A 23,091-nucleotide genomic window follows, 5' to 3' on the forward strand; every position below is an offset into this window, starting at 1 on the left:
GATCTGTCTGGCCTAATGTGGGGGAGAGATCATGGGATTCATCCCCTCATAATGATTCGTGATTTGGGAGTCCCTGGATGGAAAGCCGTGTTTGTCTGATGTTAGCATACTCCCAGGTGCCATGTTTACTCACAGGAGGGCGTGGTCTGGGGCAGTGGTGGAGGTGGCGGTGGCATTGGTCTTCTCTGAGTGTGAGATGCTGGGGAGCCTCCAGCCACCAGCACAGGCCTTCCTCTCACACAAGACTGGGCAGGGCTTGGGGTATTTTGTGCGTGAGCTGCATTCCTCCTGGGGCTGGCCCTACTGACTGCTTCTTTGGGCAAGTTGCTCCCACTCCACCCAACACTACCCCAGCCTTCTGGGTCTCAACGCTCATCTCTCCATCTGGATGTAACTGGGTTTCGGGAAGGGCATAAGAGTGTAGCTTGGGAGTCCACACTGTCCTGGAGGGGCTGCAGCCCTGACCCTGCATGTGTCTTGTAGTCTGATGCTCTCCCCACCCCAACACACATAGGCAGTCCTTATTCTCTCAGCATCTGACATTAGGCCAGGTTCAGCCAGCCTCTCGGGACAGAGGGGGCTTCCCCTTGGAGCATGGGGCTCCTGTCAGGGGCCTCGGGATCCTGAAGCCAGCAGTGCCAGAGGCTGTTGGGTTGGTGGTATGATGGTGGGTCTCTGTCCCACAGGAGGATCCTGAAGCTGTCAGACTTCTCTTAAGAATTACTGCAGAGGGTCTGCTGTCTCCCGGGTGACTGACTCAGAGCCTGCTGTTCTGCTGGTTAATTACTTTGAAGGCACTCTTTGTGGTCCACGTAGTGAATCAAGTTTGGAGTTGCTCCAGCTTGGATCTAGAATGTCCTCCCAAGGCCTACGTGTGAAGGTTTGGTTCCCAGCCTGTGGTGCTAATTGAGGAAATTTCAAGAGGCGGGATCAGGGGAAGAAGTTTTAGGACTTTGGAGGTATGTCAAGGGGATTTTGGAACTCCATTTTATACCTTTCCTCTCTCCTGTGTCCTGTCCCTGAGGTGGACACTTTGCTTTGTCACATCCTCCCTGTATTGTACTGCTATCCCATAGGCTTAAAGCAACAGGGCCAACTGATAACAGACTGAAACCTCCAATACTGTGAACCAAAATAAACATTTCTTCTTTATAAGTTGATTATCTCAGGTATTTTGTTATAGTAAAATAGACAACTTAACACAGGAGTCATATGAGAATGGGGAAATGTGCTAGTTTTAAGTAGTTGTTAGAAATAAGAACAACTTCAGTGCAGCATAATTTAAAATACTGAACCCTGGTCCCTATAGAAAGTCTTGAAACTGCTGAGGAGCTCAAGACCTCACTAGAGCAATGGCCCCTGAGGCCTATGTATGAGCCAGCTGGGTCCTAGAGGTAGAGACAGAATGTCGAGTACCCTGTGCCTGGAACTGCCATTTCCTGCCACTGCTTACTCTTTAGGGATGTAGAAGGGAAACTTGGCTGGTGAGGAGAGGTCACTGGTGTGTCCTACTTTATAAAAGCCTCGTGGAGGAAGAGGCACACCTGTGGGCAGGTGTAGAGGGCTCCGGATTGAGTGGTACCTGGCAGAATTCCTAAACTGTGTATCCCCAGGGCACATTCAACATAACTCCCTGTGTCAGAACTTGATCCGTTTGCTTGCTTGAGGAAGCTTTCCATTGTTCACAGTGAGGTGCACCCCAAAGGCATCACCAAATCTGGCTATGTGAGTGACCCTGGCAGGATTTATCTTAAAGAGAAAATCTCATCTCCCCACCCACCCCCTCAACTGCGGACATGACTGCTACAGAGGAAGGTGGGGGCTGAACCTCACAGGCCCTTCAGCTTATTGGGGTTCATTGGGGTTGAAATGAACAGAAGCAATGGGTCCAGGAGGTAGCACGTGCTCAGTTTGTGGGAACTACTGGTTCCTTTAGCAACACTGCTCAGATATGACTTCACCTTCATTGCCAGGGCCCTTTGTGTGCTACAGGACAGCAGTGGGACAGTAGCAAGGCTCCAAAACAGTTCAGCTCTGTACGCTTCTGTGGCTCAAGAGCTTGCAGGCCTGCCCTGTGTTTATCTGCAGAAAACAGGGCAGTGCCAGAGAGGAGCCAAGGGTGTTCCCTTCAGAACATGACCCAGGGAGCTTTTCCCTGGGCCTGGCTCAAAATATGCTTAGTAATGGCCTGGTGGTGGTGGTGGTGGTGGTGGGTGGGGGTTGTTTTACTGGTGGGTCATCTTCATTTCCTCAGGAGAAAAGCTGGGGGTATATTTTGCTGTGTTTTGCTAGATGAGTGTGGCTGGTCCCTTGTGTGTCTGCTGAAGCTTGCCGGTCTGTGCGTGGCCCCTGTGTCTCTCTCAGAAGTCTCACCCCCTCATCTCCAGCCACACCAGCTTGGCCCAGAAATGCAGCCTGTGTTCCACAGAGGTGTTTGGGCAAAAGAAAGCACTCAGACTTTCTGTTTCTTGTTTTCAGTCAGGCTGTGGGGTCTGCCTCTGTTGCTGTCACCCACAAGGTCTTCCCCGGTAGCCCCTGCATGCATGAGGGGGAATCAGATAGGAACAGGGGTGAAGGGCCCGTGAGGCTCAGCCCCCACCTCCTTCTGTAGCAGACATGTCTGCAGTTGAGGGTGTGGGTGGGGAGAGCAAGGGGTGTCTCCAGGGAGGGATGTGTTAACTCCTTCTCTCCTAGTGACAGTGTGAGTTGGGGGATTACCCCATTTTATGGGTGACGAGCACTCTCTGGGGGATCAGCAAGCTAGTCAAATGCCCTTTCTCTGCACCATCTTGTCTCGGGGGCCAGAACAGGACGATGGCTATAAAGGCTGTACCCCACCCTATTTATATGTTGAAATCCTTCCTTACCCCCTCCAGTACCTCAGAATGTGACTTCATTTGGAAAAGACATGGGGAAGAAAGCCATCTCCAGCCAAGGAAAGAGGCCTAGAGCATTTCTTTTCCCAGAGCCCTCAGAAGGAAGTGACCCTTGGTCTCAGATGCCCTACCTCCACTGCCATGAAAGAATAAATTTCTTTGGTTTAAGTCCCCAGCATGTGCTACAGCAGCACTAGGACACTAATACAGTGACTAACATACATATTTTGAGTTTAAAAACAAACAGCCTACTCTGAAATCCTGTTTTCCTGTCTTGTACCACCTCACCCTGGGCAAGTTCTTCACCTCTTTATGCTTGAGTTTCCCTCTGTGAAATGGAGAGAGAAGGACCAATGCCTTGGGGTACTGTGACAGTTAACAAACGTCAAGTACTTGAAGTGTGCATGGTTGGGAGTTTAGTAAGTGAAGAAGGTGGGGGTGGGCAAGGCTGGGAGGGCACCGTGGTTCTGTTAGGGTTTGGATTTTGAATATCCCCCAAAGGCCCGTGTGTTGAAGGCTTGGTCCCCAGCCTTGGTGCTACTAGGAAGTGGTGGAACCTTTAAAAGGTGGCACTCCTCAGGGAACAGAAGTTAGGTCACAGGTAGTGTGTCCTTGAAGGCATCACTGGGACAATAGCCCCTTCTTCTCTTTGCTGCCATGAGGTGAGTTTTACTCTATCATGTGCTACTCGCCATGATGTTCTGCCTCACCAAAGGCCCAAAAACAACAGAGCCAAGCAATCATTGGCTGAGACCTCTGAAACCATGAACCAAGGTAAAACTTTCCATTTCCAATGTTGATTACACCAACTATTTTGTCACTGTGATGGAAGCTACCTCGGCACCTCTGCTTCCCCCTACCATCTTTCCAAAGACCATTTCCTGCCCTTTTTTTAGCCCCTTATTGTCCCACTTCTCCCTCCTTCCCAAGGGCACTTTCTACCTTCCCCATTCACCTCAGCATCTTCTCACCTTTTGTTTCAAAGTCACTCAAAGCCAGCCCTTGGCTACTCCTTCCTTGGCCAGATGTTTTCCATGACCTCTTGAACCTTCTGGTTCATGACTTCCTCTTCTTTCTGAGCATGTTATTCCAGGAGAGTGTCCTCAAAACAGTTTTGCTGTTCCTCATCCTGCCCGTGTCTTCTCAGATGCCCGTCAATACTCTTTCTCCTTGACTGGCCAGGGCAGTCAGTCATTTATGGCTGCCCCATTTGGGCAACCCAGCCCAATCTCTTAATGCTTTAATGCCTAACTAAAACATACCTGAGAGTCTCTTAGTTCGAAGAATACATTGGAACATACTTTGTCTGAAATCAACTTGATTGATGACTGATTGCTCAAGAGACTTGCACTGTGAACTTGGATAATAAATATTCACAGGATGCAGCTAGACAGCTTAGCGCCATGTGTTGGTGTCTGGATTTCTTCCTCACAGGGTTTAGCAAGTGTGGAAATGCCGTGAGGCAGAGCAGGAGCAGCTGCACAAGACCCAGGTGAGCCAGCCTGGTCTAAGGCATTGATCCCTTCATTCACAGAATTGGGTTTTCAGACAAGGGGAAACTTGGAAAGCCTTCTCTTGGAAATGCACATTAAGAAGAAATGAATGGCAGTGGTAGATTGATTCAGTGATACCAATCTTTCACCCCTCCCTGCACCCATGTTGTTTTGTACAGAGCTCCCTCAGGCTGACTGTGCACTTGACCAGCTTGATGCATTGAGAAGTATGGGAAGTGTTAGATCTCTGCTGTCTTTCTTAGAGCTCTGCCAGTGTCCATGCTAGTCTGCTGAAGGGTTAGAGGCTAGGTGTAGTGAAGCTATCCTAGAGCAGATAGCCACAGGCTGACCACAGATGCATGAACAAACTCAGCTCTGCCAAGCCTGGCCAGGATCAGAAGAACTCCCCTGGGCCAATTCACAGACTCAGGCGATGACTGCTAAATGGAGACTGGTCTAAACAACTAAATTGTGGTTTGCTATGCAGCAGTAGCTAGCTGCCTGCTACTTTGACCCATGTTCCACTTTGCTTTGGACAGTCTTGACCCATGCTGAGCATGGAGCTCATGTCTTAAGCTTCTTATCCAACACTGCTTGAGAAGCCACTGTTGTATTTCTAAGACAAATGCCACATTGGCAATTGGACAGCATCAATTTCCAGGGCTAAAATAAGTCATTTTAATCCGAGTACATTTTCACGGTTTATCAAAAAGTATGTTAGCATGGACTTTTGCATAAAGGGATAATGTTTTCTATTTGCTTGAGGGGCATTCAACATATAGAAGTGAACAAGTCCCTCATTCTATGTGCAACACGAGGCATGGTTTTATTGCTGTGGCATACAGTAGCTGGCTGTGTTGGTGGCAGAGGCAGTGCTCAGCTAATGATTCCTAAATGTGGAGCTGATTTCTTTGGGCCTGAGAACGCTTAGAGGAATTCTTAGCGTGAAATAAAGGCACACTTGACCCAAGAATAAGCCTACTCAGTTCTGAAAGGGCATCCAATTTAACCAGGGTGCACACTGGTAGCGGTCTCACAGCCAGCTTGGTTTCCAAGGTGGCTTTCATTTCAATTTAAGGACTCTGTGAAAAGCCCTATTCCCTAGCAGGTCAAATTTCTTAAATTTTAAAATATGAAGCTGCCTTCATTTACAGATGTTTTACAAAATGTACATGCAACTCTTTCTTGTGCTGCATTCTATGGTATCCTGTGTTCTAGAATTATTGTCTATTGTGTTGAATTTGCAGAGTTGAATTTATCAAATAATCTTCTCTTTCCCAAAAGCAAGTTTCAGCCATCAGTAGTTAAATGACTTGTATTTATTTGGGGGGAAATAAATGTTTTCTATTTAAAAATGAGCTGGTAATTGCTTACTGTTCTTTTGTGGTCTGTGTTCATGAGTAGAGTCAAGGGAAAAAGCCTGTAAGGAGTGTGGGAATCTGGGGGGGGTTGCACAGAGCAGAGCCTCTTGACAGTCCTGGGGGTGACAGCAAAACCACATGGAGGAAGAACTGTGGAGTCAGATGGGCGTTGGTGAGTCTCACATGAGTCTCAACATCTACAAAATGAGCAAGTTTTCACATGAGTTTGAAAATAAATGAGGCAATGTGTATGTACTGTGTAGGCAGCTCTAAAGAAGATATTATTAAACTTGTAAGAGGGCATTTTAGTGAAGTGAATATTAGTATTAAGAAACAAGGATTGCTGGGCTTAGCCTCTTTGGAGGCTGAGATCAGGAGGATCGAGGTTCCAGGCCAGCCTGGGAAAAAAGTTCATGGGACCCCCATGTCGATGGAAAAAAGACTGGGCAGCGGTAACGCATGCCTGGCATCCCCAGGTATGTTGGGAAGCACAGATTAGAAGATTGCAGTCCAGACTGGCCTGGGCAAAAAAGAACCTATCTACAAAATAACTAGAGCAAAATGGGCTAAGGTATGCTTTAGTGTAAAGCCCTGAGTTCAAACTCCAGTACTGCCAAATAATAAAAAAGGCATCAAAAAGAATGAACATGTGGCTAACATAGGGCTCTTTCTAAACCCAGACAAAACCTGTTATTCTATCTTGTTCTATCTCGACTGTAGGCAAAAGCAGAGAATCCAAATTTGGAAGTGCAGAAAGTCCAGCTGTACATGTAGACATTCAAATGAACTGTTTCCAAAACAACAGGTGATTAAAGTAAAGGATTTATTGTAATCTGCTTACAGTCCTTTGCAAAGACAGACATGTTTTTGCATAAAGATATAAATTGCTTCATTTTAAACTAAGTTTTTTTAATTATATGAAGAAGTTTTGGTGAATTATGAGTTGTACCAAACCAAGATTTTTAAGAGCAAATATGGTACAAAAATAAGAGCAGACAGACAATTTGGACTGGGCCAGGCATTCAACAGTGAATTTATAATATGGCTTTGCTGTTTAATCAAGCAAGTTACCCAGAGACACACAAAGAGCCAGTAACTGTTAATACAAAGAGCTGATGCAGATCGTTTCCATCCCAAACCTGGTGAAGTTGAAATTCCAATTTGATTAAAAAAAAAAAAAAAAAGTCAACTCTGAACTCAAAGCTGTTTTTGGAAGCCATTTCTTTTCCAGAAACTCCTAGTCTGCATGCTGTGTATTTATCACCTTCAAAGTGCGGCTTTCAGGTTGCTGTGCACGTAAGTTGACTATATTTAAAGATCTGCCTATAAATTAAGTTCTTGAAGTTGCAAATTATGTAAGAAAAACTCCCTCTGCATGTGGCCTTCACAGGTTTCAGATAATGTTGCCTGTATGGTGAACCCTGGAGAAAAGAAATGATCTGACCCCTGCCTTCCCCGGCCTTTGGCTTGAGTTACAGCTATTAGATTTTAGGAAATAATGTGATTTCACTGAATACCTGAGGGGCATCATCACCACTTAAAAAGATTAATTTGGCCTCCATTCAAAGTAGTGTGTTTGGTGCAATCATTGTGAGTTCCCCTAAAGATACAGAAGGCTGTGATCTGGGGCAAGAGAAAAGACATAAAAATTGTATCAGTGCCAAACAGATTCATGAATTAAAACTTTTAGTGCCACTGTCTTGCTTATATGATCTGTAGTGTTTTTCTCCAAAACTGTTTATGTATAAAATTTCTTTTTAAAACCTACCTTTAAAAAATCTAAAAACCCTCTAGTGATTTTTCTGGTCTCCACGCCATTCTGACTGACCCTTGACAAGATGGATCACCCCAGGACCTCCTGCCATGCTCTGCGTGTTCCCATAACCAGGTCCAGGAATGCAGACCTCTGTCAAGATTAGAGGTGACTGTCTGGTCTCTGATAGACTAGAGTGCATGGAATTGTTTCCTCCCCTCAAAGGAAAAGGTTGGATTTTCTGAAATGGGAGGAGAATTGTGCTCTCTGAGCTGACTTTCCAGCCTCCCCCTCCGAGAGCCTGTGGAAAAGGTGAAAGAGGCAGCTTTCCTACAGCTGCAGCACTGTGAGGACCCTCTGTCCTAGGTGTCAAATGACACCTGTGAGGAGCTGGATGCTGAGCGAGCGCAGGGTGGTGCTCCTGGTACAAGTAGGATGAAGCTAGCTCACTGGACTCCAGTCTCATGAACGCCCCAAGCGGGAGACCAAGAACAAAACAAAAAGTACAGAAAAAGTAGAAAGGCTTAAAGACAACCAAAGAGGTTTAAGTGTGGTTATTTACAACAGAGACTGTAAAATGGTAAATTAGATATGAAGCTAAAAAAAGGCACAGCTTTTCCTTTCTTAAATACACTGTAAACGGTTCATTATGCATGCAGAACATTTCACTTTACAAAAAAAAGTTTTACCTTGTTTAGACAAAGATAGTACTTAAATAGTCTCCAGCAAAATAGAATTCTTTCAAAAATACTTTCCCATTCATCCTATTAACCATTAAAGATTTTTTTTTTTTGTATGTCTCATTTACAAAAGTTCCTTACACCTTATTTCGGGTCCTTCACGATTTATACATACAGTAATGTACAGCACAGCAAAAGACTGCAAAAAATTATTTGTAAAGCCAACACAATAGATACTAGAAATTGAAACCAAGGCATTTGTTTTTAACATCTTATCCATTCTTATTAAATAATAAATGGACACTAACGAGTGTGTATACCAGTGACGTAGAATGGGCCCATGGAGAGCCACTCATTCCCACACCACGAGTTCTGTTATTACACAACAGGAATCTGTATCTATTTTTTCTTTTTTTGTGTTTTTTAAATAACAAAAGAATATTAATGCCCCATATTGACTATATGTTTTATGTGCAAACCAAGGGTAAGCTTGAAAATGTTCGTTAATCCTTGAACCCTTTTAAAACAAGCGAACAATACCAGAAACTACATGGCATAGTTAAAACTTCCATCTGTTAAAATATCAAAATCAGAGTTATTGACTAGATATGGCTTTTCATCCAGAGGGACAGGAGCGTGTTTCTAAGCACTGGGGAGTAGAGAAGGAAGAACCCTTTAGACTGCTCAGGTCTTGATGAATCCAAGCCGTATGGCTTTCCCAGCTCCAACCCCGGGACATGATTTTAAACTTGAGAAACTGCTGAACAAGTGTGAATCAACCATCACGTTAAAAATAGGATTTCCTGGGTCCTTCATGGGTATGGAACAACATGGGGAAACTTAAGGCAAAGTTCTTCTGGTAAGACATCCTCTGTCACTTCCTGTGAAAGTAAAGAGCCTTGGCGTTCCCGGACTCCACCTTTGGCAGCTGGTCACTGATGATCTCCACCAGCATGGCGGGGAACTCCACTTTCAGGGCCTGGGACTCCCGGAACGTGTAGAAGCAGAATTCTAATAGGTCACTCACCAGCTGCAACACACAGACAAAGAGGAGACATGACACAGGGACTCACTGCCATCTCGACCCCTTTGCATCCTCACTCTGCTGTGAATGAAGACAGCAACATTCAGAAGTTCTGCCAGGAACCCGCAGCTTAATTAATTTAAGCCAAGTCTTCAGGAGGGACGAAGAAGGGTGCCCATGTCACCTGTCATGTAATATACCTGATCAGGCAAAACAAATGCAGCCAGGAGCTGTGTAGCTGCCAAGTACTGAATAGAGCAGAGGTACGTGGGACGGTCACAGAATTAATAGTGCCTTGGTCACTGACCTGCTTTCATCCAGTCCTAATTCCTAAATATGTGAACTGGTTGAGACGGACAGATATATTCATATGCTGGCAGAGGGCCTTCACAGGTAGCCACTGGCTCAAGGCTCACACACTACAGACTCCCCAGGACGGGGGAGAGGCAAGACAGAGCTTCTCCCTGGCAGGTGTGGTGTGTCTCTTAGTCAGGCTGGCCAGTGGAGCTGTGGCCAAGCAGGTAGGTAGTCACTTCCCCCAGCAGCCTCTGGACTTTCTACTGGCTTCCCACTGTGAGCTGGGCTGGCCTGAGATTCCACCAACATGTAGGTGGTGGAGGGTTTAGAGGACAGAGCCTTCCTGGAGGTGTTTAGGTCATTGACTTTTCTCTCTCACTCCCTGGCCATTAGGTGAGTGGTTCTGCTCTGCTCTGTATTTTTACTATGCTGAGTTGCCTCACCACAGGCCTAAAAGCAACAGAGCCAACTGTAACCAAACTAACCCTTTTCTCTTTATAAGTTAATGACCTCAGGTATTTGTTTCAGTAACAGAAAGCTGAGTGACATGCCTGTTATGGGAAAAATGACTTTTGGTCATTTCCTACTGTACCACAGCAGACAGCTGCTCATCAGAAAGTAACTCTGTGGTCATTCTGGTGAAACCAGATCTCTAGTTTCGTTTATGATTTTTAGAACTCAATTAGCAAGTTAAAAATGAGTCAGATAGTAAATAACCAGGAATCAAGAAAATCTCATCAGGTAAAATATGGTGCTTCTGTTTGTGCATGTGTTCTGCTCTTAGCCTGAAAATGATGGTCCCCTAAGCAGGTGCCAAAGACTCTGAGATTCTGTAAGTGTTCTGAACCCACAGAACCTACAGAACAGGAGGTTGGAACCAAACAAGCTGGGAGACAGCATAAGCCACCATCGTGGACACATCACCATGCACTATCCCTCAATCTCTTCATCTGTAAAGTGGGGACACCAGCCCCTGAGCCTCAGAGTGTTCAGAGGACTAAACACAAACCCCACTGCTTCAAACCTCATGCTGCCTGGAGCAAGATGTCAAATTACAATTCAAGATGCTGCAAAGTGCTGCTGGAGCAAAGCCTCTAACTTGGTCCCTCTCACCTCCTTCTCCTGTCCCACATCATTTTCTTCTCTGGATCATCTTTGTGGACCTTGGTGTTCAGGTCTCCTTTCTATAAAATGAGGCTTGAAAGAACCTAATTTTATGCCTTCTCAGGTAAAATATCCTTCAAGAAGCGTATCACCCATTTGTTTTATTCTTTCTAATGTGGCAGGCCAGTGGCCACCAAAGTGAAGGCTACCACAGGTGTGCTTTTTATACACGGTGCCACCATTATGTCAGCCACACCAACTATGGGGTGTGATACACTTTAATGAGCCTCAGAGTCCTGCACATTTGCTATGGGGTTCAGCATTCTCCCCTAACCCCTCTAGGCCTGTGAAAGAGGACTTTTTCCTTTAAAAATTTTACAGCAAGATGGCTGACAGGAAGTACCTGGTTTGTTCCCCAACCAGTGACCGCAACAAGCGTAAAACAACAGCTATTTCCTTGGTGTGCTGGACTGGGGATGTGGCCAGAGACATTGAGGTGCACAGAAACAGGTGATGGGGAGCTAAGCACATAGTGTCTCCTGTGACATCTCTTGAGATCAACCCTGAGCTAAGAGGGAGTTAGTGGGGTAAAGGTAAGCAGGAAGCCACTGGCTAATCCCTCTTGCACCAGACACTCCTGAGGCAGCCACTGCTAGAGAACGCTGTGGCCATTGCCGGGCCTGAGCCTGACCTGTAGAACTGTTGGGTTACTACACCCATTGTACTGCCCCGAAGAAATGACCCGTCCCATGCTGTGCCCTACTCCATGCAGGCCATAGCTGCAGGAGCCATCTGGACATCCCTACCAGATTCAACCAAAAAAAAAATTCTTTTGGAGGCATACTATACTCAAACTGTGAAAAGTACAAAACAAGATGGTTGAATACAGACACCCAGCACTTGCTTCCTTCCCCTCAAAGAAAACCTAAAGTCATAGGTGTAGAGCTGCATTTTGAGGTGAATGACCATGGGAGAACACTGGAAATCATTAACAGAGAGACTGGAACCTTACAGGACCTGGGATAACAGCATAGAGAGAGAAACAAAATACCCTGGTACCTGCCACCCCAGCTCCACAGCTGGGGAATAGGTTAAGAGAACCTCAGTAAGCATGAGCACAGCTGCTAGCAGTGCTAAGAACTGGAAACTTTCACTGTCCCCAAAGTGAGCACAGGCTTATTGCATTCTTAGACAACACCCCAAAGTCTGCACAGTAGCCTGGCTTTGGAAAAGGAATTCACTTCATTGCCCAGAGAGCCTTAGGATGCTGTAGCTAGGGGCCATCTTAAGAAGGGACTTACTGTCTGCATTTGGACTGCTCCAGGGGTCAGAAATTCCTGAATATTCCATCTCTGGGGTCCCATAGACATTCTACTGCACTGATGGGGGGGGGCTGCACTGTGGTATGTATTGTGTCCAAAGTCATTAAAGAAGCTGTTGGGGAAGACTACTGTAGTGTCAAGATAGACTCAAAGATAACACTGCATAACAAACTAACATCCCAAGACACATTTTCAGAGGGAAGCTGCTTACTAAGCAAGCCACCCCATAAAAGTGATAGAGATACCTGACCCAGCAAATGTGCAAATATTAATGTAGAAATGCAAGAAATATGAAAAATCAAGGTAATGTAATGCATCCAAAAGAACATAACTACTCTCTAGCAACACATGCCAAAGAAATACAAATGGATGAAATATCTGATAAAGAATTTAAAGGAATGATTGCAAAAACACTCAATGAAATCCAAGAGAATACAGTGAAAATAGTGAAATGATATTGGAGACACAATGCAAAAGTGGATGAGAAATTCAGCAGTGAGATATGGATTTGTATCTTGCAAATGCAGAACTCAGTAAGTCAAACAAAAAGATATAGGTGAAAGCCTCCACAACAGACATTGTCAAGTGGAAGGAAGAGAGGAGATGTTTTGAAATACCCAAGTTAGACAAAAGAAGGAAGGAAAAAAGTGAGCATTAAAGACTTCTGAATCACCAATAAATGAACACACATCTGCATTTTTTGAATGCCTGCAGACAAGGAGAATACAGTTAAGGGCATAAAAAACCTATTCAATGAAATAACTGCAGAAAATATTTCTAATCTGAGGAATGATATGGACATTAATGTACAGAAGGAGGTTTATAGGACCCCAAATAGACATGAACAGAAAAGATCTTCACCACAGCATGTTGTCATCAAACAGGCAAAATTACAGGATGAAGAAGGATTTTAAAAAAAAATCTGTAAGAAAAAAGCACCATATGACATTTAAGGATATCACCATTACATTAACATCGGATTTCTCTGCAGAAGCCCTACAGGCCAGGAGAGAATGGAACCATGTATTCCAAATCCTGAAAGAAAATAACTACCAACCAAGATTACTATGCCCAACAAGGTTCTCTGTCCTTCAGAGACAAATAACATATGCGAATAAAAATAATTTTAAAAATTAATGAACCCTAATAAAAATGTGAGCAATGGGGTAGAAGAAGAATTGATGTCCTCTGGCTCCCTGGCTAATTTTTAAGGAAACAGGAAAGGAAACGATGTCATGCGTGAGGTCAGCATCGATGGATGCATGAAGAGGATGACTTGTGGATTAAGATCTTGTTTCTTCCCATAATCCCTGTTGTCAGCGAGCCTTTACCTCTGGACACGAACAAGGCCTAACTTCAGAGATGTGAAAATTCTGACCCCAAGGCCAAGTCATCCTAGTGATACTTGTATTGCTATAGAACGTAAGATGGCTAGCTTCAGGTTAGATTTTTTGAATATACTTTTATTTTAATTGACATATAGTAATTATATATATATTTATGGCATACAGTATGACATTTCAATATGTCTATACAATGTGCAAGGATCGGATCAGGGTAATAGGCATGTTATCATCATTCATCATTTCATTGTGCTGGGAACATTCAAAATCCTTTTCACTAACTAGGTACTTGGAAATACTCAGTTAATCGTTCTCAACCATAGTCCTGCATCCTCTTGACCTGATGTATTACATTGATAGATTTGTGTGTGTTGAACCATCCCTGCATCTCTGAGATGAACCGCCCTGGATTATGCTGAGTGATCTTTTCCATGTGCTGTTGAATTCAGTTTGCTAGCATTTTTTTGAGAATTTTTACATCTTTGTTCATCAGGGATATGAGTCTATAGTTTGTTGTTGTTGTGCCCTGTCTGGTTTTGTTATCAGGATAATATTGGCTTCCTAGAATGAGGAAACAGTGAGCACAACAGAGTACACCCTCAGGCTTCTCCATTCTGCTTTAGCAAGCAGCAACCCTGCCCATGGGGAGTCAGGTGCTGGGAAGGAGAGAGATGGCAGGGGGGGCTGTTTTAGGGTGCTGGACAAAGGAGCTCTCAGAAAAGTGACCTGAAGGAAGTGGGAGATGAGCTTTGTGGCTATCCGGGGAACAGCATATGTGGGGTTACTTAGCAAGTTCAGGAGCAGCAGGAAAGCCTGTAAGCTGACCCCTGACATCTAGAACAAGTTGCCTGGCAGGGCCAGGGACATATAGGGTTTGTTTGCATATAAGTGACAGCAAACAGATTGCTATGTCCTATGAGAGATGAACTGAGTAAGCCAATTCTTACACATGAGGCAGCCTGCAATGGAAGCCTGTCTATGAACGCACTGAGGGGGACAGATCCAGGCTTTCTCAGTGCCTCTGTCCCTACCTGTGACACCTGCATAAATGTGTCCTCAGCACTGAGCATCACCTGGGGGAAGCTGAGAGAACAGACCAGCAGGCAGAGGCAGGGGTTCAGCTGTTGTCCTCATGGGTTGGCTGAGGACAGGTGGCCCAGACACTCCTCAATAATCATGCATATTAACCTGGGCTGGCCTTTCCTACCCACCCTGCTCATTCCCAGTCATGAGCCAATGCTCAGGGCCGCAGAGGGACAGGGTCTTCCTGGGGACCGAGGGTAGCATCATAGTCAGCACATGGGGTCAGCCTGGCAGCCATGGGCTGGGCATCTGAATCTCTAAGTATGTCACTGGGGGTGGGAATGGGAACTCAACACCAGCCACCCTCAGGAAAGGGCTCAACCTTAACTGCTGGGTCAGGCAGGTGCCTAAGGGGCTGGGTGTTTAGTGGGCCTCATCAGCTGCCATTAGGTGCTGCTGGCACAGCAGCCTTAGCCTCTGTAGATCTGTACTTGGTAAGAGCCAAAGTCATCGGCAGGAATAAAAACCAGGTATTTCTAATCTCTGGGGAAGGATAACATGAGACATCTGGTCGACCTGCAGCTTCTGTCTCCATGTGCTCACTGCCCCTGAGCTCTTCCATGGCCTCCTCCAACTGGGGCCTGCCACAGCCAATGGGTCTGGAGGACAGGACCTACAGACGTCGGTCTCTAGCAGATGGACAGTGTCAGTGGTACTACAGTTCAGGGTACTGTCCCTACTGGCAAAACCAGGCACATGCAACAAGCACCTGCAGGTAGTCAGATGTGGCAGAACAGGGGTCAAGGTCAAGAAAAAGTCACATGTCAGACAACTGTGCCAGTGCACTGAGGAATACAGCAGCCGTGGCCCTGGCCATAGTCTAGAGGCCAGGAAACAAGAGTACAAATGGGACAAGACATGCGTCCTCACTGGACATCATCCTGACCCCCCTACTCAGTGAAGGAGCAGTTCAGTTCATCGGGACGTGCCATACTGTCGGGAGGGGGACAAGCCTCCCAAAGGTCACCTTCGTAAGTAAATCACATCAGGATGACTGTGTGAACAGCTTTCCAGGGATAATCCAGCAATTCCCTTGGACAATTACTATGCATGGGATTGCTTTTTTAAATGTAACTCTGTCCAAATGATGTGAGCTGTTTCTTTGTGCCCCTTGGGAGCTCAGTCAGCTCTACCCCAGGAGGCTTTCCTGGGACAGCCTGGAGGCCCTTTCTCTCCTCTGACTTCACGCATGACATCTTTTCCTTTCTGATTTCCTTGAAAATTAGCCAGGGAGCCAGGAGAACACCTCTTCCTCTTTTGTCCTGTTGTTCACATTTTTTTTAGGGTACATTAATATTTTTCTTAGCATATATTAATTGTATAAAGTGAGAGGTTTCACTGTGATATTTCCACACATGCATATAATACACTTTGATCAGAGTCACCCCCTATAGTAATCTTTCTTATCTCCTCCTCCTTTCACTTTTTCACCACTTTTTAAAAAATTTCTTGCAAATTTTTTTTTCAGTACTAGGGTTTGAGCTCAAAGCCTTGTGCTTGCTAGGCAGGAGCTCTACCACTGAGTCAAGTCCCATCCCTCCCTTCTTTACGTTGTTTTTCAGAGCCTTTTGCTCAGGTAGGAGTGCAATCCTCCTATCTATGCCTCCCCCACAGCTGGGATTAGAGATGTGAACCACCATGTCTGACTTATTTGTTGAGGTGGGATCTGTTAACTTTTTACCAGGGACGACCTCAGTTTGTAATCCTCCCAATCTCTGCCTCCTGAGTAGCTGGGATTATAGGTAGGTACCACCATGCCCAGTCTACAAGTGTTTTGAATGGGTTTCATTATGACCTTTGAATATGTATATATAATGTACTTACATCATATCCTGTACCCTCATCCTCCCTTTTCCCCCTCCTACTGGTTCCACCCCATGTTGTCCCTTGTTTAAGTTCATGTTCCTTTTTTTTGTGATCTCCAATTCCATCCATTTCCTTATTTATGGCTGAATAATACTCCACTGTGTATATAGCACACATTTTCTTTATTCATTTATCAGTTGATGGACACCTAGGCTGACTCCACAGCTTGGCTGTTGTGAACAGGGCTGCTATAAAGATGAGTGTGCAGGTGTCTCTATTGTATGCTGTCTTTTCCCCAAGAGTGGGAGAGCAGGGTCATATGGTTGCTCTATCCTTAGAGTTTTGAGGAATCTCCATACTGCTTTCCATATTGCTGCACTAATTTACGTTCCCACCAATGATGGTCACATCTCTTCCCATTTACCACTTCATGTTTACGCTGCAGGGAGCTGAAGGCAGGTTCCTCCATCTTATCCTCACCCAAGGGAGGTCCATGTATCTGAGGCTCTCCTGTCATTGCTGTGAAGCCTGGGGTAAGTGAAGGGCATGCTGCGTTGCTATGGTGCTTTTGCTACTGGGGAATAATTTATCTCCCATGGTCTATTTTAGGGCACCATGTTGCTAGTTTTAGCCAATGTACTAAAAACCAAAACAACCACCACAACCAAACCCAGATAAGACAAGACAGAGCCACCCGTGTAACGGAAATGATCTTGGTAGGACGCAAAGCCAGTCTCTTCCCACCTCTCCATGAATCCGGTCCCTTTCTCCCGGCTTATGCTGGGCTGAGTGTGACCCCGAACGCTCTCCATGCCATGGGGGCCCTCAGCTCAGTGGGGCTGTGGTGAGGAGGTGACAGCTCAGCCTTGTGTGTGGTCAGCATGGCAGCCTGGGTTGTAGAGACACAAGGCCTGGGCTGTCCAGTCTTCTGCCTCACTATGGATTCCCACTAGCCTTTCCTGGTCCAAGCAGGTGAGAGGGAGAGGAAAGAACCTACTAATAATCAGGTGAGGTCTGCTAGAGTAGAGTCAAAGATATGTGCAACAACTCCTTGTTCTGCAAGGCATTTTGCAGGGCTCACAGGTCAGCAGAGGTCTAGTGTGGCTCTTCCAGCCTGACAGGCCACAGCCGACAGGGCGGCAGAGTGGCCCAGGGAGGTCACTGGGCAGCTGATGGCCCTTGTCTGGCTCTGATCATCTGTCACTTCTCCTTACTCTTTCCACAGAGTCACCTTTGTGGCAGACAGCCACTGTCCACACCCTACACCCTGCGCTCCCACAAGCAGCAGATTCTCAGAAGCCTTATGGGGAGTGGTCTCCTGCCATACATGTGCCATTGAGGTTACGCGATCATTTCAGGGCTAAAGTGTCCTTCATATGTGAGGCCCTGGGTTCAATCCTAAGCACAACAAACAAACATTAAATTTAACCAGCTATACTGATAGGGTTGGAACAAATGACACAGAGAATTGACTGTAAGTACTCTAATAGTTTCACTAGACACAAATGGCTCACGGCTGTTTAGTCTAGGTGTTCCAGAAATAGAACGCTGGAAACTGTGAATGCTGGAAAAGGACCTGCCGTGATTATATGAAGAACTTGGCCTTCATTCAAAACAAAGCAGTTTATTCTTGGGTATGACACCAAGAGCATGGACAACAATGAAAATTAAACTGGACAATATCAAAATTAAAAACTGGACATCGAAGGATGTGACTCAGAGAGTTAAGGGGGAATTATTTTCAAGTGCTATATTTGAAAAGGGTTAATATGTAAAAAAGACTTCTATAACTCAATAGCAAAAAAACAAATAAAAAATGGGCCAAGGATGTGAATAGCTGTTTTCTCCAATAAGATATAAAAATGACCAGAAGAGATGTTTGACATCACTAGTCCTTAGAGAAATGCAAATTAAGACCTAACCACAATTAGATAGAACTCCACATCCAGGAGGATGGCAGCTGTCCTCTTCCCCTCCCACATCCCCAACCCCACCAAATGGGAAACATTTTTGCAAGGTGGCACACAGAAACCAGAACCTTTGTGGATGGTTGATGGGAACAGAAAATGGTGCACCTCTGATACATGACAGCGTCTCAACAAACTCCTAGAGTTACCATATGATCCAGCATTCCTGTTAGGTCTATACTCAGAAGAAAGCAGGGGTTTGGACAGATATTTGTAAGCTCATGTTCACAGCAGCACTACGGATGACCCAAACACTCATAGGAAATGAATGGATAAACAAAATGTGGTATACACACACAAAGAAATATTATGCAGCCTTAAAAAATTAAATTTGGATACAAGTTACAGCATGGATGAAAGTCAGAAACATTATCCTAAGTGAAGTGAGCCAGACATGAAAGGACAAATATTGCGTGAGTCTACTTGTATGATAAACACAGAACAGTCAAATTCACAGAGACAGAAGGCAGAGCAGTGTTTGCCAAGGGTGAAGAGAAGGGAGAACAGGGACGTGATATTTAAAGGGTGCAGAGTTTCTGTTGGAGGTGACTGACACTGGTAAGGAGTGCATGATATTGAATTAAAACCATGTAAAAATGGATAAGATGGAAATTGTATGTTACATATATTCTTTTTTTTTTTTTTTTGAGGCACTGGGGTTTGAACTGAGGGTCTCACATTTGGCAGGCAGGTGCTCTACCACTCGAGCCACTCTGCTAGCCCTGTTTTGTGTTGGGTATTTTTGAGTTAGGGTCTCACAAACCATTAGCCCAGGTGGCTTTGAACCATGATGCTTCTGATCTCTGCTTCCTGAGTAACTAGGATTGCTTGCATGAGCCACTGGCACCAGGCTTGTTATGTATATTTTTCCACAATAAAAAAATAATAACTCAGAGAAAAAATACCCAAACCGGTTCAAAATCCCCCAACTTCCTCCTAGCGCTGGTGAGCAGGGATGACCCTGCATGTGCATAAGTGTGTGTGCTGGGGCTAAATGGCCCTGCTTTTCTTTGGTTGGTTCCCTTTTGGCAAAATGTGACATGGTAACAAAAGCTCCCCTTCTCCCCAACTTAGTGGCGTTTGATTTGTTTCTAAACCCAAGAAAATGTAACCTTGAACAAGGTTAAGCCACCATGTACTTGTGGATTCCCTTCCAAAAACCTTGGTCCCAAAACACCACTAAGCTGAATGGTCCAGGCAGGTTTAAGAGAGTCCCAAAGGTCCCTAGATATGACCACAAAATACCAAAATTTCTTGAACAAATGTTTGTCAATGGGCATGCTCAGAGTGTCAGCTGAATCCTAGGTATGAAGGAGGCTTTTGGGGACCTTGGTTGGATGCTGTGGGGCTCTGATGTATCACCCCCAGCATAGCCTTGTGTGCAAAGAAACAGATTGTTTCATTTTAAGAGACTGCCCTCAGCCTTTGAAGTGGCTCAAGGGTAGAGTGCCTGTCTAGAAAGCGTGAGGCCTTGACTTCAAACCCCAGTACCACAAAAAAACTCCAAAAACCAAAAAGACCAACTTAAGAGATTGCCCTGCTCTGCCAAGGGCCAGCCCACAGTCATTGTGGCCTGGGGTGGGAATGGGGGCATCGGATTCAAGTGTCTCTGTGGTGGGAGATGGGCCTCTACAGTGCTGCTTACTCCCCATCTGATGTGAGTTCTGCCTGCAAATTCCGGGTAAGAGAACCCCTGTGGGGGTGCGGGCAAAGCCAGTGCTCCAAAACAGGAGGTGAGACCCTCTGATGCTGCATCCAGAGGCCTGGCCACTTAATGGAGTGACAGGGGCAGGCTGTTCTGCATGACTTCTCAGGGCTGATTTCAGGGTCTGGAGGATGCTTCAGGCCTGGACAGCCTGGTTTGCCCAGTGAATACCCAGGAATGTGCCAGCTGCTGGGGTGGGAAGCAGAGGCTGCCCAGTGTCTCCTGAAAAAAAACAAGGCATTTCTTCAGACTCTCCACTCCACTCCCCAATCATTAGCATCTGTCTGTTATCGAAGGTGATATTTTAATTTATTCTGTGTCACCATTTTTATTATAAATTCACCAGCAATCATTGATCTCTGGGCAGTAATGAATATTAAAATCCTCAGAATATGTTGTTTGGATGCTGTGCTAAGCAGGATGGGCTCTTTTTCCTCCTATTTTTTTTTGTATTTAAATTTATTTAATTTCCACCCTGTTTAAGTTTCCTTGTATTACAAGCCTCTTTCTAGACCACAGCTCCGCCTTCTTGCGAATAAGATCTATTGTACGTGTGAAAAACACAAAGAAAAATGACACAATGGGAAGAAGAATGTGGAGCGTAAGATAGAGGCATGATTAGAACCCTGGGGAACAAAGGGATCTAATGAGAGGGTTGGGACTGAAGCACACTGGCATGTTACTGTATATAGAAGTGTGAACTTTGCCTAATTTTGTTTTCAATATTTCCTGCAAATGTATACTACGCTGAGAAAACGAAAAACCGAAACCAACTCCTGTCTATACGTTACTAACTTTAATCTGAGGTCAAATCCACATTACGCAGTTAGATCCTTAATTCAATTTCTGAAACAAAGATCCTAAAGCAATTAGGAGACCCAGATGGCCTATTTTATTCCCTCCATTCTAAGGTGCCACAAAGTCAACCAGAGGTGGTGATCAATGGCCTGCAGGCCAAATGTGGACTAATATTTTGGTAATTTTTTTTATATTTTTAAAACATTGAAAAAATTTAAAGATTAATATTCTGTGACCTGTTGGGGTTGTATGAAATAGTTTTAGTGAGGCATGACCACACGCTTTCATTTACATTTTTGCATTCACACTACAATGGCCTAGCCAAATCGTCGTAAGAAAGGCCACGTGGCTCACAAAGCCTGAAAGATTTCCTATCTGGCACATCACAGAAAGTTCACTGACCCCTGAACTGGAAGGCACTTTGGAGACTTAATAACATCTTTTGAGATAGTTTTGTTTTTTACAAAGTATAAGTAAGTATAAAAAGTCTCCTAATTTCAGAAATTCTCCAATGTGGGGTGAGGGAAGGTCTCCAAATTAAACAACATGGCGGCAGCTGGGTATGGCCTTCTGATCATTACACAGACTCTTCCAGTCTTCTGGAAATGCTTCAGAAAAATCCTTGCACCTAAGGAGGCTGCACTCCTCACCAGACAACATCATTCAGCCTACGGTTCCAGAACCTCTTTCTCAGAGAGCCTGGCACCCATTTCCCTTTCTTAGCCACTCCTTAGGAGTTGGTCCCCTCTGAGCTTACCTTCCAGTCACTCCAGTCTCAATATGGTGATAGCGAGCGAGGGACTGCCCATAGGTTAAGTTCCCAAGAGCTCCTGTGCACAGTATTTTCATCAAATGATCAGTGCATAAGCTTGACTGATACATCTCTGTTTACAGATGACTTATTTCATATGCATGGCTGATTCATGGCCTGTAACTCATGTTTGAACAAAGCTCTCCTAAAAGAATTCTCTCCAGAAGCCATGTCACAGTGTTCTTATAGATTGGGCTTGAGGGCCACCTTCAGAGTGAAATCCCCAAGGAAAAGCCCCAGAAGGTAAAACACAATGGCAGGAAAAAGACCTTAGAAAGGACACTTATTTACAGCACACAAGCTGAAACAAGATGGCAGGGTCATCATGTCAACCTGGAATGTGTACATTAGGTGGTACACATTTTTTAGAGCTTTGTGTATATCTGTGAGTGACTACAAATGCGCCCTACCATTGATTTTAGGGTTTTAGAGGGTAGCTGAAGTGGTAAATACAGAATGTGTGAGTGACAAGGACAGACTATACATTATTTAATTACATACACTTTCTAGTTCTTTTAGCCATGACCTTGAAAAACTTAATTGGCCAACTGGCCTCTTCCTGGTCTTTTGTGTTATCATTTAACACTATCTTCTGTAGTCTGCAAGGGCCCTGATAAAAACACTCTTCTTGACCTGCTCCTCCTAATTCAAGGTGTCCTTCACCTTCCTCATCTCCTCTGATCAACATAACCACGTGTCCAGGACAAAATCAAGACATGGTTCCCCTCGGTCAAAGCTGATTAAGAATTTCAAGATGGTGACAGCCAAATGTTAATGCCTACAGTGGGACTCTTCTGTTGGGGCTTTGTGGGATGGTGCAGGTCACACATACAACACTGGTTCTAATGATACCCATTTATGCATCGATCCCTGCCCTCTCTTTTGCCTTTCATATGAACCTGGGAGTGCATTACTCTCCCTGTCTTCCTATCCCTTTCTCTATAAAGAAGGTAAAAAAACCAAACAAACCCATAAATATTACCAATATTCTCTTTTTATACAGAAAGGAATTAAGACAGGGGATGATTATGTTTAAATAGTAATATTTACTAATCCTCACCTCATGGAGACATTAGGAGGATTTAATGAGACTTAGAAAGAAAGGCACTAGGTAAACCCCAGGTATTACACAGTTACTCTTCCACTGTAAGAAGAGGCTTTAGGCTGCCTAAGAAGAGCGATTTATTGACACAGGTGTTAAACAATGAGATAGTTTCCCCAAATCTCCCCCAGATAGACTTCAGATTAGAGAGAGGCTCGTGTGTTTTAGATGTGCTCCTCTAGATGCACATCCTTCCACCTGAGATTTAGGTTTTTCCAGAAAGCTCGCAGCACAAATCTTGCAGTCAGATGGGAATGGAACACCCGATTTCCTCCCAGAACAAGGTGTGGTGATAGTTTTTCCTGGCCTTCCATAGAAAGGTACTCTCTTACCAAACTAGCTGTAAACAGGGCACAAGTCCTGTGCAGATACTACTTATATTAATGCTAATTGATAATATAATAATGAAGACAAATTTAAGAATAAACTCTTCCCTCTCTTTAAATAAAACACAACCAGACACAGCTTTTCATTTTGCCAGTTAAGGATTAAAAGAAACAAATTACTGTCTGTTATCATTTTAAGTTCATAAGAAAAGGAAGATTTTGACACCAAAAGAAAACCAG

General features: G+C 44.7%; 1 protein-coding gene across 6 annotated transcripts in view; it reads right to left on the minus strand.

Annotated features, from left to right (window-relative positions):
• Positions 1–6,536: 6,536 nt before the first annotated feature.
• The window catches only part of Nr3c2 (nuclear receptor subfamily 3 group C member 2), a 308,346-nt gene continuing 291,791 nt past the window's right edge, over positions 6,537–23,091 (minus strand). For all 6 annotated transcript variants that reach the window (XM_020181373.2, XM_020181376.2, XM_020181375.2 and 3 more), the window contains one exon: positions 6,537–9,193. In XM_020181373.2, coding sequence (XP_020036962.2) covers positions 9,038–9,193 — 156 coding nt within the window. In that variant the 3' untranslated portion in view covers positions 6,537–9,037. The remainder of the gene's footprint in view (positions 9,194–23,091) is intronic.

This window comes from Castor canadensis, chromosome 9 (assembly GCF_047511655.1).
Source record: "Castor canadensis chromosome 9, mCasCan1.hap1v2, whole genome shotgun sequence".
In the NCBI taxonomy this organism is placed as follows: domain Eukaryota; kingdom Metazoa; phylum Chordata; class Mammalia; order Rodentia; family Castoridae; genus Castor; species Castor canadensis.